General features: G+C 37.7%; 1 protein-coding gene across 7 annotated transcripts in view; it reads right to left on the bottom strand.

Moving 5' to 3' along the window:
- Positions 1-869: 869 nt before the first annotated feature.
- Positions 870-17,574, bottom strand: part of LOC135203728 (b(0,+)-type amino acid transporter 1-like) — a 105,365-nt gene continuing 88,660 nt past the window's right edge. For 5 of the 7 annotated variants that reach the window (XM_064233651.1, XM_064233650.1, XM_064233652.1 and 2 more), the window contains 5 exons: positions 11,129-11,235; positions 8,717-8,813; positions 8,252-8,401; positions 7,495-7,663; positions 870-6,679 (listed from right to left, as the gene is read on the bottom strand). In XM_064233651.1, the coding sequence (XP_064089721.1) occupies positions 6,612-6,679; positions 7,495-7,663; positions 8,252-8,401; positions 8,717-8,813; positions 11,129-11,235 (591 nt within the window). In that variant the 3' untranslated portion in view covers positions 870-6,611. Of the gene's footprint in view, positions 6,680-7,494; positions 7,664-8,251; positions 8,402-8,716; positions 8,814-10,240; positions 10,345-11,128; positions 11,236-17,574 lie in introns of all 7 variants that reach the window. The other 2 variants (XM_064233647.1, XM_064233649.1) reach the window with 1 other exon arrangement.

The following is a 17,574-nucleotide window of genomic DNA, read 5'->3' on the forward strand; positions in this document are numbered from 1 at the left end:
ATTGTATATGAAAATAGCTAATGAATTCAAAGGAAACCATATAACAAGATATAAACAATTGTCTTGGTTCCCTTATTTGCGAGTTTGTCACAATCACATGCTGATACAGATTTATTTTTTTGCATCTTGTAATGAGAACTTTTGCCGGTGCTATATTGCTTTGTGCAAACCATAGAACCTGTTCTGAGAAATTTAATCTACAGATGAACTTTGCTTGGGCAATGAACAAGTTTTATTTTCTCTTAAATTAGTGGTACGATATATGCACTGAAATTAACAAAAGACATCACTAAACTCTACCGAGTTCCTAAATGTACTTAAGTATGAAGTCATGAGGAAAGTCTGTCTTAGTTTTCAAGTTTATCAAACCCCCTGTGCAGTTGTAAATTTAGAGCAATTGATTTTTGCAACAGCATGTGGTTTTGCAATCCATGTAGTTTTAAAATATCGAGGCAATTTCCCCCCCCCCCGCCTTACAATACAATACAGTACCTCCAATTTAGTAGGAGAGTTTCCTCTTCATCCCACAAAAGGCTTAATTTTAATGAGCACCAACTCAATTATGCATAGTTGGATTTAGTGAAATTTGGTTATAATGTAACTTAAATTTCTGATCCCCCATTTTCAAATTTAGAAGCTGCTTGAAAATTTTGAGGTCATTAGTCTGAATCTACTTAAAAGACTGGTAACGTACATTACGGTTTTATTGCTAATTGTGATTAGCACTTGAAAAGTAAATTTTTTTGCTGACGGATCCCTGTTACTCTTGCTTCACTCTTCAAATCCAATATGTTGGGTTTCATTTCTCAATATATCAGGTGAGATAAAACATTCAGATAATGACATGAGGAACATTAAAAATTAAATCAATCGGTGGAAAGTAAACTTTTATTAAAAAATATGACATGAATGTTTACTTGAATCTGAAATAAGAACGGAGATATCTAGCAATAAGTTGATATCTCACGCTAGTTTGGAATTCCCTCGAAAATCATTCGTACAGTCAATAAGTAAAAAGCGTAGAACCATTACAAAACCAAACAGAAGTATTGTATTTCCCAAAGTTCATCACATTATAACCATTTTCATTGTGTTAACACATTTACAAAAAGAATTGTGAAATGTAAACTACATTGTCAGAATCAATCACCTTTATTAGGCCTACTGTTTTGATAATACTGCCTATACTGACAGGCTCTTGTTTTCATCAACAAAGTGAAAATTATTTAATACTGAACTTTCAAGTACTTTGAACAATCACTACGACATCGATTTCACATGAAGCCTTTTTAAGGGTAGTGTTCTTTGCCAGGATTTTCTCATGTGCTTAGCTCAACATCAAACTACAGGAGATGAATGGTTCATGTCTGGCATAATTCTACGCTGTGCTCTGTAGCTCTGTCAAGCTACGTCGTAAATCTCTCAGTGTTGGCAGACTAAGAAAGTGTGACAACGTCGGTAATTGCATGGAAATGTCGCTGGTCACGGCTTTTAAGTGACTTGGTAGTAGGGTGTTGGTAGTTTGGTAGTGTTTGTGTATGAGCAACTTCCGTTATTATGCGTAATCCCTTTTGTGCAATTTATTTAACACAGGATGTCTTTTCCTTGGTGCTTTTACAATATTCTTTGGTGTTGGATATACGTATTACCTACTAAATCAACTTCGATAGTGTCAATTAGGTCACACTTCTAATCTAACATCTAGCTTGCATACTTAGGCTTTTTCAGCTGTTGTTATCTGCACTTTTACTGTCTTTAATTTTAAGCTCTTTAAAGGACAAAACAATAAAATTACACAGTAAGATCTCTTCATTAATTCATTGCATTGTTTTTGTACTTAATAAAAGGCAAAGTCAAATCTGCAATAATAGAAAATTTCAAAAGAAACAGGAAAATTAGCATGATCCATGCAATGTCTGCAACGTAAATCCAGTGAAATTGCGCATGATTTACAAAATTCCTATAAAAAGAACTACTCTTAAAAGAGAACGAAGTGTTGGTATACATTGATTACACAGATAAAATTAGAAAGGAAAAAATAGAGTTCGAGGTATCGGCAAATACGAAGGTTCACGAGGACGGAACTGACCCCTTAATTTGAAAAACAGGTCTAACATTGCCTACACTTACTTCCTCACCACTTCATGTACGTAATATTATCGCCTCCATTAGTCAGCAAGAAGACTGTAAGTATAGTATATATTTAATGAAAGAATTTGAACGACAAAAGAAGCAAGTCAATCATATTAAAATGCCTTATCATTTAACCGCTGAAGTCATGAGAAAAAAGGGTTAGGCTCATATCACAGATATAGCAGGGGTAATCCCATAGGGTTGTAGGGATGAAATTTGACTTGGAAATGAGACTAGTCCGTTTCGGAGACTTGTAATTTTTTAAAAAAACTTATGTAGCGACCACCACACTCCCCAGGGCACGGCATCCCATGAACCTTTATGTATTCCGAAGTTCGTAATTGCCGGCTCGCTACCTTTGCATTATATAGTGTTGTAATGATCACTGTATAACAATGTATAAAAGTAGGCCTAAAACTCTTTAAGTAACCCGTCCAAATACTCTCGATTCATGTTTCTGTTTGAGGACAAAAAGCGATTTTGTAGTGCACAGGAGTATCATTCTCATATACGTCAACTCTTGACTTATAACTACGTTCTGAAGTAATTCAACATAACTTGCTTGATATTTCAGTGTTCAGCAATAAGAAGACTGACTAAGATTTTGTGACAAGATAAAATTTTAAAAATGTTAATTTTCTCAATTTTTACGTCCCCATTCGAAGGGAAAAACTCAAACCCACGACTAAACATGAACAGAGCATGAGGAACTTGGAACATAATGTATCAACAGTTTTAAAAACAATTTATCTTAAGGCCAGTAACTTAGAGCTCTGACAGAAAACCGGTCAACAACCAATGGGCTCTAGTTACCAGTCGTTAAGAGTGATATATAACAGCATATCGACTCGTTTTCTTATCCATATAGTTGTCTTTTCACTTGATGGGGCTTTGCCCAGCCAGGGTTATCATCACAGATCTTTTCTTGCAAAAGTGTTAGGTTTTACATTAATTAACTTTTTGTTTATAGCAGTAGTGATCAAACTTTCTGCATTAGACTGGGTGATGACTTCAGTCTCCATCGCATGAAAGGCAAACTATACTTAGAAAGCCAAGATAAATTTGAAACAATTGCAAAACCGATGAGAAATAATTAATCTGGTTAAACACTAAATAAAAGAAACTAAAGTTATTTATATAATATATGGAGATATTTCCCAGAGAATAACTGGCACTGCATATATTCTTTTAATAAATTAATGGCTTGAAATTACTTTTATGAAGTAAATATAAACTGTATTTAAGGCAAAGCGTACCCAGGGGCACATAAAGAAGTCTCGAAAGATGAGGTTTCTGAAAACAATGACTATTTTTCATAAAGTCATTATTTGCATCTTTTGAAAAAAAAAAAAAAATACCACACTATTGTGTTAGTAACATTGTCTTTGGTTTCCAAATAACAGAATCCCTGTTTGTAGCTAAAAAAAATCACCATTTTTATGAAATCAAGATGATGTAATCGTTGCCTGTATAACGTTCCATTTAGAGAAACTAATGAAGGTTACAGACATCCTGTAATGAAATTTTTAGACTGAATGATCAGTGTTTGCCCAGTACGAGTAACTTGGTGCCATGTTTTCATTTACATTTGAACAATTCATGGCTATTACATGACGTGAGTTGTGTAAGGTACACCCATTGTGACATACGCCCACTGTCATGGCCTAAATTTATTATGTACTCTACGCATGCTTCATTAGTACTGGTGCCCTCTTAGTATTTTCACTACAACGTACATACACCATCAGGTGCAGTTTGAGTTAAATATATACATATTTGATCAATCAGGCTCTTACTGCCTGGAAAAATCGGATAGAATTTGCGTATTTATTTATTTTGTTGTAACTTATAACCATTTCGGACAAAAAATATAATTTATGAAAAATATATCAACAATACAGTACATTTATCACAACGTTCACCAAACAAAAGGCTTGGGGTCAGTGATGGTCTGTTACAGAAATGACAACAGTTCCTATCAAGAATAACCCTCGGCCAAAAAGCCTCGGATATCACAGTCAGAACCAACAGCAGTCTCGCATTAAGTGACGCAACTTCCATGTACAGTACTGCTAAATAAAAGGTATAAAATTTTCATGGTTTAATCGTTGGAATTCTAAGGAATTGAAAAGTGGAAAGAGAAGAATGAATGGAAATTTGGTTTCTGCCTTCCTCAGATGTATGAAAGTGCCTACCTAATTTTTTTTTCTTACATAGAAAGAAGGAAATGGCATAATTTTGGGGTGAACGTCAGACTATAATCAATGTACAATTGAAGAGTCCGCTCACACATTTAACAACATGGTCTTTTTGTAAATCTAGAATGTCTTTTGTGTTATATTTGTAATCTTTATATTTTTATAGTTTTCATTTATTTTATGTTTCAGCTAGCTGCAGTATATTACACGATTGAGGATGAAACTAAACCAAAAAATGCTACTGGGGGAATTGGTATGGATTAGATTGGTAATGAGTAAGCCTTCACATTGAAGAACTAATGAGGAGCATGAAGCATGAACACAAACTACTTTTAGAAGAAACATCACTAACAAACAAAATGAAAGGGAAAAACAAAAACAACTCAATCCACAGTGACATTTTTGGTCCCCAGACCACAGTAAAAGCAGATCGCCTTTGAACTTATCATTTTAGCAGTCATACTTGTGAAAACAAACTTCTCTTGCTAATGCATGTGTTACTTGAAGTACTACAGTTAAGGTTCGGTTTTATGCAGCCTACTCAGTCTCGTAAATAAATCCCTCCCTCTTACAGACCAATGCATAATTATGTTAATTTTAAACTCATGCTGTTTTTCTGTTTATGAATCTGCATTCTGGAAAAGGTTAACTTTCATCTCATAATTACAGGTATTACTATAGAATTAGGCTCTTAAGGATGCAGATGAGAGAAAGAAGGTCCATATGAGATTTCATTATACAGTATTCAAAACACTCAAGTTTCTCCTGCTTCTATCAAAATTATAAGGTTGGTGGTAAAGTGACAGTTAGGAGTTGAAATACAGGAACTTCTTTAAAGCCCCCTAAATTACTTTTTTTTTTTTTTTTTATGTAACTTCTTTTAACAAAATCTGTGTTAGATTGCTTGGTTAAAAAAATTGAAAGTGGATTGTTTTCAGTAGGTCACTTGTAGATAATTTTTAGTAACGAACGATACTTTGCAATAAGTGTATGAAGTTACCAACTCCTATAACCATTGGCGTTCCTGCTTTTGCTTTTTTCAGAATTTGTATTTCTTGGTTTTGTCGTTCAGTAAGGACAAATTGGAGAGAGAGAGAGGGAGTTGTTTTTCCCAGCTGCAGTTCAGTAAGTTCTTGCTAATGATTTTTTTGTAGATTCTGAACAATTACTCGTTCTAAAAACCACAGGACCTGCGTTGGCCTCCTTTCTTTTATAATATTGTTTACATTATTTTGAAACAAAGTGTTTTCTTAGTAGTAATCCTTATTGCTTTATGTAAAATAGAATTGAGAAGTTTCTGATGATAGAATGCTTGTACATTTTGTGGTGTACTGTATCTTAGTTATGTCACAAGTCTATACAGTAATGCAGTACAATTCTTTATCCTAAATAACAGAAACATTAAATGATTAATAGTTTTTAATTCAATTTAGTGAAGTGCTCACTAAATACTTTTTCCTGTGGTATTGTATATTATAAATAAAAGCTCTCAATCATATGATTGATGATGTAGTTAGTGTATAGTAAAGTATTATTAATAAGAATTGTAAAGTACTACACAAGATATTTTCCACTTTTAGTTACTTAAACTCTTCCCCTAATTATCAAATTTAAATTAATTTTAAACTGGGCTATTTCGTAACCTGTAAATTGTCATTAGCACTTTCCCATAGACCAAATAGTGTACATATGTAGTACGTACTGAAAGCACTGAAAAGACTTTGTAACCATTTGTACTAGATCTGTAAAGAAAAGATGAGAAATCGTAGTACTTAATGCTGTAGGTATTCGGGAAACTTTTACACAAGAGACTGCATAAAACGGCAAAACGTTAATACGAAAATATATACTGTAACAATTTTCTTTCAAACTTCAATTAAATAATGTATATCAAACTAAGATACTTATAAAAAATCTGCCTAAAATATTTCCTGCCAAGATAATTTGCGGCCTAAAATTTCACAATAGAAAAGCTCTCCGAAGTTAAAGCCAAGTTTTCACAAAAGTCATGCTATAGTTATTATAGCACTGTTATCACTGTACGCATTAGCCAGGGTTGATATACGTTGGCAAATGCATTTGAAGGGGTTTCACCCAGGTGCTATAAACTAGTTCAGGGACTCATACTGTAGCTAAGGTTGGTATACGAAGTGACTATCGCTTATTAGCCTCATTCTATCATGTCATAAGTGGTATTTCTGCAGATTGCAGATGCTGGCAATGATTGGCAAAAGTGGAATGATAAAAAGAGGTGATGTCCAACGCAGGAGTTCTGCTACGTTATGCATCTGGGATGATGTCGGTTGGCACAACTTGAAGAAGTAGCTGGAGGAAGGTGGTCAAGTAGACTGTGGAAAGAGGAGATATATATTACAGCTGAATTTCGTATCGCATGAACCTGTTTGCATAAAATAATATTGTCATGATACAATAAAGTTTGTTCATACTTACCTGGCAGATATATATACATAGCTGTATTCTCTGATGACAGAGAATACAGCTATATATATATCTGGCAGGTAAGTGTCATGAACAAACCTGAATTACTGTACTGCTGGTTGTCAATGTGTAAGTACTTTTTTCATATGCACTTACAAATCGTCAATTGTACTTAACTACTACGTAATTATTAGAGGAGGCAGAACTCACTGATGGAAATCAAGAGATGGAATGAACCACAATCATTCCTGTGTACAGTGACAACTCCAAGAACTATAACACAGGTATTTCATCCTAATCAGTATTTTGTTTCTAATAGAAAAATTATTCAATTTTTCACTGTCTGTTCAAATAAGTTTGCTTAGTCATATGCATCCATAAATTACTTTGAAATACAACCCCTCCATTGTGCATCAACAGCAGACAATTCCCATCTATGGTACGTTAATAGGAATGCACAAGAATAATGCCCAAAGCCATATACTTATAAGGAAAGTACTGAATAAATCTGAAGGGTCCCAGTGTTGTGGGCTAACAACTTTTACAGCTAGTTAACACTAATCTTAAATGTAAAATGTCATGTGAGAATGCCATGTATAAATTACAAGTTCTGTAATAAAAAAAATATGACAACTCAATGCTTCATTTCTATCATGCCTTTGTGTTTTGCTACAGCTCATTCAGAGTAACCTATACTATTACGTAATTGATAGCCCTTCCTTACCCATGCCAGGAACACTCTTCTTGAAGTAAACAAACGGAAAGTAGAAGACAAGGCCGGCCAGGATAAAGAGTGTTGCATAGAGATACTCAAATTTGGGAGAATCAATGATGGGGCCAATGACCAGGTAGATGGAAATAATCAGAACCAAGACTGGGATGAAGATGGGTACCTGTGGAATACAGAAGGGGGTAACTTGCAAGTACCGTTGTAGTTATTTGTTTAATTTTGATTTTGCTTAATATATCCTCAAGGACAACTATGAAATTCTACTCATTATTATAGGAACAATTAATTAAAAATATAAAAAAACACTAGTAATCATAAGTAGGCTTAGAGTTAATAATGAAATATGAATAAAAGGTTCTACTACAATTTTTTGAACAACTGAACATTCTTATAATTTACACTTGGCTTTTTGGTAAAAATTTCCCTCTAGATGAAACTTGGCCAACAACCAATACCTGAAATACTTTTCTAAAGATCAAATAATCAGGTTTAATTTAATCTTGTTAGTTTTCAGATTAATGCCACCTGATTCCAGTATAAAATGACTTTTCCACCAAAGGAAAAAGAAAAATTACTGCTGAATAAAGCTATAAATCTTGAAACATTATGGCCTTGTTTTAATTAAATGCAAACAAAGGACAGTAATGACAGTTTAGTAGTTCATTCACCCTGGTGGGGAGCTGTGGATTTACATGATAGTATAGCATCTATTTTGAACCACAGAATGGGAGACAAAAAGGCTTAGCCTTACCTTGTAAGGACGTGGTGTGTCTTTCATGGTACGTCTCATGATGAGGAGAGCAGCCATGGCTCCTCCGTAGAAGATCCAAGCAGTGAAACTGAAGAAGTCGATAAGGGAGGCAATGTCTGAAGGGATTACCATCACTAATGCGATGAGAGCCTGCAAAGAGGGGAATTATTTGCATGGCATAATTTAAAGGAAAAAATGACTCTTGTCTTTTATAAACAATGTGACATAGGTTTTCCTGTACCCCAGCGCATGGCTTTTGACATTAATTGTATTTACAGACAAGGATCTTACTCAAAAGGGTAGGACCTTCTTCCTACTGGTACTGGTAATTTCATCCATATATGAAAATGGTTTCTTTCTACTTATAATTTTGTCTTTTATGAATCCTTAGGGACCTCAAAAACATGAACATTACACATAATGGTATCTTATGCAGACTATAAGATAATTGTACATAGTACTCACATTGAAAATCAAAGCTGGTGAAGGAGTGAGCTTCTTGATGTGAACGTAAGAAAGAACATCTACCATGTGTCCCTCACGGGCAGCGACAAAACATAACCTGGAGGGACAGTTTTAGTGTTCTGTAGATTAATGGCAAATTATGTACTTGTAGAAAGCACAAACCGCTGCCAAGATGAAACCTACCGGTATTCAAGGAGGATGGCAAATGTTTGTACCTACAAGATATATACTGTAACCTTTATTTTAAAATGTCTGACATTCAGAAATAAGCAGTTACTAATGAATGTTGTAAATATAGCTTTTCAGTAATATATTCTTTACAAATAATTCAAGAGCTCAAATTCATTTAAATGGGAACTGACATCATTAGTTGGTTGAAGAAACGTAAAATTTGAGGCAAAATATGACATATCACATGACATTATAGTTTCACAAAGCTTAATTTTTAAAAATAACCATTAGTTCTTAGAATATAGTCAAGCCTGTCAAAATTTTATATTAGGCAGATATGACAAGCGCTCAAAGTACCAATTCTTCAAAACTGCATCTCATGCAAGAGTAAAAATAAGACAGAACTGGGAATGTTCAAATTGAATTAAGAGCTAGACAAGAAAAATGCAAAACTTGCATTTATCTCAAAATGTGAGGTAAGGTAAAATTATCAACTTTGCAAAGCGAACACAATTACGTACATGCACAAAGTAATGACTAAAAATCTAATTATTGTCAATATATTCCCTGTTCGTTGACATTTGCGATAAGTCTCCACAATTGGTAAAATGTTTTACTGGCAGTCCCCCGTTATCGGCGGGGGTTCCTTTCCTGGGGGCATGCCAATAAGCAAAAACCTCCATTAACAGAAACTCAGTGATTTCAGCACCATAAGGGCTCTTACGGCACCGAGAACTGGAACTTGTCCCGTTATGACGCCATACATTGGCAATTTTATGGTGCTAGACAAGCCCCACAAAACCGGATCGCCGATAACTGGGGACTGCCTGTACGTACTATGATTTCAATGTTTCTAGTTCTTTTCAGTTCTATGGGATTTACAATTAGATCAATAGTGTAGTATTCTTAACAAGGAATTGATAAGACTATAATTAGCATTACTTGAGTACGTATATGGTAAATATTACAGAAACAAAATGGCAAAATGCAGTCAACGATAAAAAAAATTAGAATCCATTTCAGAATACTGAATTATCAATAGCTATGTACGTACAGGTTTGTTAAAGCAAAATTACAAATATATAAGCCCAGTGCATGCATATTTCGCAAATACAGGCATGTGCATGAATAAAAAATAAAAGGCTTCTACAGTATACTGTCTAAACACATCGCAAGCAACCTAGGCATACAATCTAATGAAAAAAATAATACATAAAAAGGGTGAACAAATCTACATTGGAAGGAGGAGAGCTAAGCATCAAAATTTGGGAACTCGAGCAAGCTCTCACAGCAGGGATTCAAACGCAAATAATGAAAAACTAGTGAAAATTTTCTCTGGGATGCCTCCAATACCTGCCGGATGTGAAGGCAGTGCCATTTGCAGCCCCAAAGGTAGACAGACAAACTGCCAGGGGCATAAAAAAGGCTGCCCATCCAAGCACACGATTGCCGAAAGTCTTTTGAGTGTCCGAGGAGAGGCGATAATAAAAAAAAATGGTCGTCAGGATAGGTAAAAAGAAACTTGGTACAATGTAGTTAATGAATACATCGTGGTTTCTACCTATAATTCTGAGTATACATCACATACAAAATGTTTATGTATGCCACAATTCTTCCTGTAATTCAAATATGGTACTAAATATGAAGGCATTGCCTCCAGAGGTACTTATGTGTGCACAATTTTGATAATACAAAAGGAAGCCATGAAATCTTAGCAAAATATTGAATTTTTTGACTCAGTGGCTAATCAGATATATTTATCTAACACTTCTCTGTTTAAACTTGCCTCAGCATCAAAACTGTGCACATGAAACTACAGTAACCACAACTCTTTAAGAAAGTGACAAATAAATAGAGCAACGCAATTTCCTCCTATAAAAGCACATAGCAAGCTTTTCTGATTCTGTTAGGAGCAAGTAACGAGAGAGATTAGTCTGAAAAATCAAGGTAAATTAATAAAGCATTCCTGTCATACCCTGAACCAAGACCAAGTTTGTGCACCAAATGGAAATTGGAATGAATTTTTGGTGAAAATATACTACATTGCCTTATCACCACTACTACAAGTGAGAATGCCGAATAGTAACTGTCATAAAATCACCCCTAATGTGCCACCTATTATTCTAAATTATGATACGTATTAACAGCATTTTGATTAGCCTAGAAATCACCAAGCCTGGAAGAGCAGAAGAAGCAGAGTGGACCTGACAATTTATGTCCCCAGGAAACAATATAACAAACCTCCCGGCAGTAAAGCACGATCCGTTCGCAGATCCAAAAGTCGACATAACTACAGCCAATATCATTATTGCCTGGCCAGCTACTCCCATCAACTGCTGCCCATAGAACTAAATAATTGTGTGTATAAATGGGATGAAAAGAAATAATGGTGTGTCAATAATCTGATAAACAAAAACAAAAAATGTGAGATTATACAATACAAAAAAATAAATTCATAAACATACATAAAAAAAGCATACAAAATGTGATACGAAAAATTAGTCACTACAATCTACAAACAAAAAGTATAGATGAATAATAAAGATTCTTGAGGAAATGAACAAGAAATATAATGACTTGTAAAGAAAAAAATGTATGTACTTGTAAAAAAAATAATGTATGAATAATCTAACTATCATAGCAGCACGTTAATTTACAAACTTCTGGTGGCCCATCAACTTAATTGTGAAACATGTCAAATAAAATATGCCTTTGAGAGTTCTAAACACTGATTCAAAGTGACAACTGAGTTGGCTAAAGCTATCTAAGGCACTGGTTTGTTTGTACAAAACATGAAATACGTTATTATTTTCTGAAGTTTCAAATTTTAGTGCTAAATTTAAATACTACATGATAAATATTACTCTACAAATTGGCTACTTATTGCTACACTGACTGCTTCACTTCTAAATGAAGATTTAAATAAAATTTAATCTTACAAATACATTATGAACTGTGTTTGTACTGTACTGTATTTTTCCTTCTAAATCCACATGTATATTTTCTAGTGAGACAATGTTTGCACATCAGTGATAAGCGTTATATACAAAACAGTATTTCATAAATGTTACTTACTTGGAGAATAAATACTTGTAACTAAGCAATAATACAAATCTAGTTTACATTAAAACCTCAAGTAAGCTTGCCAATTTAGGACCTGTTCTGGGACTAAGCTTTCCAGATCAATTTCAAAACTTCATCTGGGGTAGAAAAGAATCGTTTGAAACAGACGCTTGTCATAAAACATTACAAATGAAGCATGAACTACAAAGACAGTGTCTTTTTTTATATATATTATATTGGTTAGTCTCACGGGAAAAGCATTTGGACCTCGGTACTTCTTAGTTTGGTGGCAAATTTGGTGTCTAAAAACCATGCCTGGATCTAAAGGCTTCCTCTGATGAGGGCAGCTGACAGTGCACCAGAGCTAAACAACTTCAAATAACTGAACCATCTGTTTAGATGTTTGTGCTCTTGAACTAGAGTTAGTAACAAAACTCATCAATGCAACTAATGTCCTAACACTGCTAAATATTTTCATAATAATGATATTGTTAAGATACAATAAAGTTTTGTACATACTTACCTGGCAGATATATACGATTGATGGCCCACCCAACCTCCCCTCAGGAGACAGGTGGAAGAGAAAATCTGGTTCTAGAACGGTAATCGTTCCTATTCCTGCCACCCAGCAGCAGGGGCGGTAGATCACCTGACCTACCTGCAGCGTGTGCCGCGAAATTCGAATTTCTGTCGGGGACGACGGAGTCTATAGCTAAGTATATATCTGCCAGGTAAGTATGTACAAAACTTTATTGTATCTTAACAATATCATTTTTGTACATGGAACTTACCCAGCAGATATATACTTAGCTGATTAACAACCTTGGTGGTGGGAAAGAGACAACTATTTACTGAATAGACAGGTAAACAACAAACGTTGTAGGTAATAAATAAATAAAACCTTGGTTTCCTAGTTGATCAGGCAGAAGACTCCATGGCTTATGCCTAGGAATCTGCTTCGCCTCAAGAGCCTCAGCAAGGATGTGACCTATGGCTAAGAGTTCTTGTGGGTCTGTCGATGGGGTCTTATCCATTTACTCGACAGAGCCTCTTACATGACAATATGCCTATGCCTAGTGGCATAATTAAGGAGCACAACACCGATCCCGATCACCTGATCCTAACACGAGGGTTAGTGCTTAAGTTGAAAAGAGTTATCTACAAACTCCTTTCAAACAACCCAAAGAAAAAACACGACGTTAAATAAAATTTAACTCACTAGTTAAGGATCAGTATCTGCTCCCTATCCCAGCAATGTATCCGGACACGTATCAACCAAGAGAGAAGGATCCCTCGAAGGTTATCTTGACATCCTTCGGATAATGGGAAGTCAACACAGAGTTGCATCTCCCGTATGTGACAGCTAATATGTCCTTATGACATATTGTTAGGGAAAGAACAAGAATTCGGAAAAGCTCGCACTTCATGCACTTTTAATTCTCAGCTGTTTGAAGGAATCATCAATGCACTTCAAGTGCTTAGGAGATCACAATGTCTCAAAGAAGGCCAGGGCGTTCTTTGATATAGATCTCTTCTGGGTGAAGCCTGGAGCCTGGCTAGCGCTTCGTGCCTGGCAGGCGCCTAGCGCCTGTCTAGCGCCTCGCGCCTGGCTGGAGCCTTGCGCCTGAATGGCGCCTAGAGCCTGGCTGGATCCTCGCGCCTGGATGGCGCCTCGCCTGGCTGCGCGCCTGCTGCCTGGCTCCTCCTTCCTGGCTAGCGCCTCGCGCCTGGCTGGAGCCTTGCGTCTGGCTGGTGCCTTGCGCCTGGAAGGCACCTGGAGCCTGGCAGAAGACTTCATGATTACTGTCTATGAGTCTGCATGCCTCAAGAGTTTCAGCGAGGTAGGGACCTATGACTGACAAACCCTTCTGGATCATGTCAATGGGGGCTAGCCCGCTTACACGACAGAGCCTTCTCGGATCGTGCCAATGGGGGCTGACCCACTTACATGGCAGAGCCTTACCTGTATCATATCAATGGGGACTACCCTCTTACATGACAGAGCTTTAGGTTTCTCTTTACTGGAAGGAGCCTTGCGCCTGGATGGATCCTCAATCCTGACTGGAGCCTAGCCTTGAAGGAGCCTGGCACCTGGATGGCGCCTGGCTGGGCTTCTAGAGCCTGGCTGGCTCCACCTAGAGGCCTGCTGGCTCCTAGACCTGGGCCCCTTGGCGCCTAGAGCCTGGCTGGCTCCTAGGCCTGGCTGGCTCCTAGAGCTGCCTGGCTACCTATTGAGCCTGGCTGGCTCCTAGAGCCTGCTGCTCCTAGAGCCTGGCTGGGCGGTCCTAGAGGCCTTGGCTGCCGCCCTCGGCCGCTGCCTGGCGCCTCGCCTGGCTTGGCTCCTCCACACTTGCTGGAGCTTCGAGCTTGGAAGAGTCTCTAGGCTGTCTGGCGATGTCCACATCGGACACTCTTATATCTGTCCGATTTGTTCGCCTCTGGCGCATTTGCGCCAGGTTGGAGGCCCGCTCCTTCTCAGTATCCGACCATGACAGAGTTCCTTGGAACTGTCCGCCTCTGGCGTTTTTCGCCTGTATTGGCATTTGGCGCTTGGCTGGCGCTACATTGTCCGAGAGTCCTGAACAACCACATAGTTTATCAGGAGACTGGAGAAGGGTGGAAGAAATTCTTCCCCTTTGAGCTTTTGGCCCCTGGCAAGGGGAGGTGATTTTAGTCAGCTACACCCAGTAGACGACAGGATATCTAACAATACGAGAGAGAAGAGTCTTCCTCTGAGGAGGATCCTTCGTGAACACTTCTTTTGCTAACGAAATCTCTTCTTACATGTTGATGAGGTTCCTCGTTGCCGAATCTTCCCTATCCTTGCCCGAAGGTAGGGAAGGAGTCTGGAAGTCGAAGGAGACTCTGAGCTGAAATTGGGCGGAACCCTGATTTCTAGCACTTATTGTATCCTTCTGAATACCTTCTGGGAAGCATTTTGAGCCCTCATCGCACCCCGAAGACTCTGTAGGCAAACGTTTAAACCATCTCTTCTTCTGTAGATGAAAATGTAAGTACCCTGCCTGGGCAACTAAACTTCTATCTGAAAGCGTTGCGGCGTCAGGAATAGAGGGATTTAGTTCTTTTGCCAGACATACTATGCTGGCAAGAACCCATTGCCGAGTCTCCATTAAATCTGATGCGAGATTCTAATGCACAAAAAATTCACTTGTCTTCTTGGTCGTTTAGGCTAAGAGAAACAAAGAATTCCTTCATAAACTTCCTCAAAGAAGTTTGATGAGGAGCAGTTCCATTTTGTCGGAACACGGAATCTGTGGCCACAAAAAAAAAATCCCATTCGAAGTACATGATATCCTACTCTTGTCGTATTGCGGTATCGTATAAGATCCCGAAGATCTTAATCCTCTGTTATCTCTAATTCCCCTTGTAGAGACAGAGTATAGCCATTTACTGCGTTCTTTGATAGCAGATATATACATAGGTGATTCTTCCCTCTGAAAGTGAAGAAAAAACCTCGCTATGTGGTTCACAGAGGTATCGGAAGAGGACAGTTTCCTCATTCCATCTAGCACGATCTGCAGCAATTCTATGTCTTAGCCATGACTATTGTCATTTACCTTGAAAAAACCTCTCATTCATGTCCACTTCTGGTCAGTCTGCACGCGGACAGACTCAGAGTGGAGAGGTTTTATAGGTCTATTTATAATAGATTCTGATAGAATATCCAGATACTCTTGGAAAAGCCTTACGAAACATGCTGTGAGAAGAACGTGACTTCTGTGAATCCAACCTCTCTAAGGCCAAAATGAGGCATAAATCCTCTCTTCCTTTGACGCCCAATTATCTTAATATCTGTTAAGAATTTATAACTAGGGGAAAAAAGACTAAAGATTATTCCCCTTCTTTAAATTTAAAGATGTCTTATATTGCTACCTCTCTTGGTTCGAGGAAAAAGAAGCAGTCTAAAGGAAGCCTGTTCGTCTTCTACCTTACAAAGAGATCTATGAAGAAGACTTTCCGCAGGTTCTCACAACTCTTTTCAATAAATGTTAGACATACGTTAACAGTTATTATCTTCGATCGAGAAGGTTCTCACGGCCATGCAAAATCTTGCATCGAACCTCTTAAGGATCGTTACATTCCGTGTCTGTTCCCAAATAGGTTCTCTTTTGTTAACGCGAACAGGGGCGAAAAAAGAGATTCTCGATGCTCTTTGCGATATGAGAGAGTCGTGGAATTGGCCTAAGTGATTAAAATAAATCATTTCTTCATTCCTTGTAAGCGACCCCTTTTCGATTAAATGGGTAACGAAATCAGGAACGAATCTTGCCGTTACCGAGCCTGCTGTCCGAGAGGCTACTGGACTCTTAGGTTAATAACTCGCTAAAACGAGAAAATATCTTGGATGGTGCTTCTGGCGCGGCTGGCGCTTCTGGCGCAATTTGCGCCAGGCTGGCGCTTCCTTCTAGTTCTTTTTAGGTTATGTGCCATAACATCTATGCCTTTATGGTACCCGACATCCTTCACATGTTAATTCCGTTCTTAGTGGGGAAAAACTTTTATATACGTAGTATAGTCCATTCAGGGAAACAACTTCTGCCACTAAGAGAATGTTTCCCATCCGACTCACCCAACTTCTCTTGAGCAATATCCGAATTTAAAAAGGTTGTGTGCGTTTCTCGAAAGGATGAGAGAATTATATATATCGCGCTGCCGTATTAGAATCCTTTATAATACTGTCACATTGTGGTAAACAGCATTAATCTAGGAAACCTTTGTAAGGATACTAGGAATTCTGTAGTTAACCTCGGTATGTGCATAAGACTTGACCATACCGTAGTCTTAAAGTGAATTCTCTACTACATTCATCTTCTCACTAAGCATGTACTCTAATAAGCCATGCTTTCGTAAGCATGAGAGCATTATACAATATAGAGTTCCGCTGCGTTAGAATCCTTTAAAAATGTTACCTACGGTAAACAGCATTGAAATGTTGTAATATCTTTCTTATTGAAAGCTTCTTAGCAAAAGGCAGACAATATTTTATTTATGTTTGCTTAACTATCCCCTCAATCCGAGGCTAAAACCACGATTGTAGGGGAGAGACACGGTTATTCATTCCATCCCGCAGGAGAGAGACATGTTACCGACCACTCATGACCGACACCTACATGATACTGCGTTGGTGTCTAAGAGATAGCAGTCTCGTTATCCGACTGGCCTTACTCTTCCAGAGTTGCCAGCTACTCCATTAAATAAAGGAATCTTATAAAATTATTATCGAACTTCAGGAAGTTCTTATAATGCACATCTAAGCGAAACAAGACTTCGATAAATCTAGAAGCTAAGTAGGTGTTGTCTTAACAATCCCTTTAAGCGTAGTCCTTCCTAGGAAATTCCTGGAAGGATACTGGTAATTGAGTTGCTCAGCAAAGAAGTAACTACGGTATGTGCTTATGATTTGCCGTATCGTATTCTCATACAGCAGATACTCTACTACCTTCTTTCCCTGCCGAGGCAGATAGAGAAAGGATATTCTGGCGCCTGGCTCCTTGCACCTAGCGCCTGGAATGTTCCGCACGCTAGAAAGGAGACTCGCTCCTGGAACGTTCCGCTTGCGTGGAAGGTCCCGTGCGCCCTGACAGTTCCGAGCGCCTACTAGA

Source organism: Macrobrachium nipponense, chromosome 36 (assembly GCF_015104395.2).
Source record: "Macrobrachium nipponense isolate FS-2020 chromosome 36, ASM1510439v2, whole genome shotgun sequence".
NCBI classification, from domain to species: Eukaryota; Metazoa; Arthropoda; class Malacostraca; order Decapoda; family Palaemonidae; genus Macrobrachium; species Macrobrachium nipponense.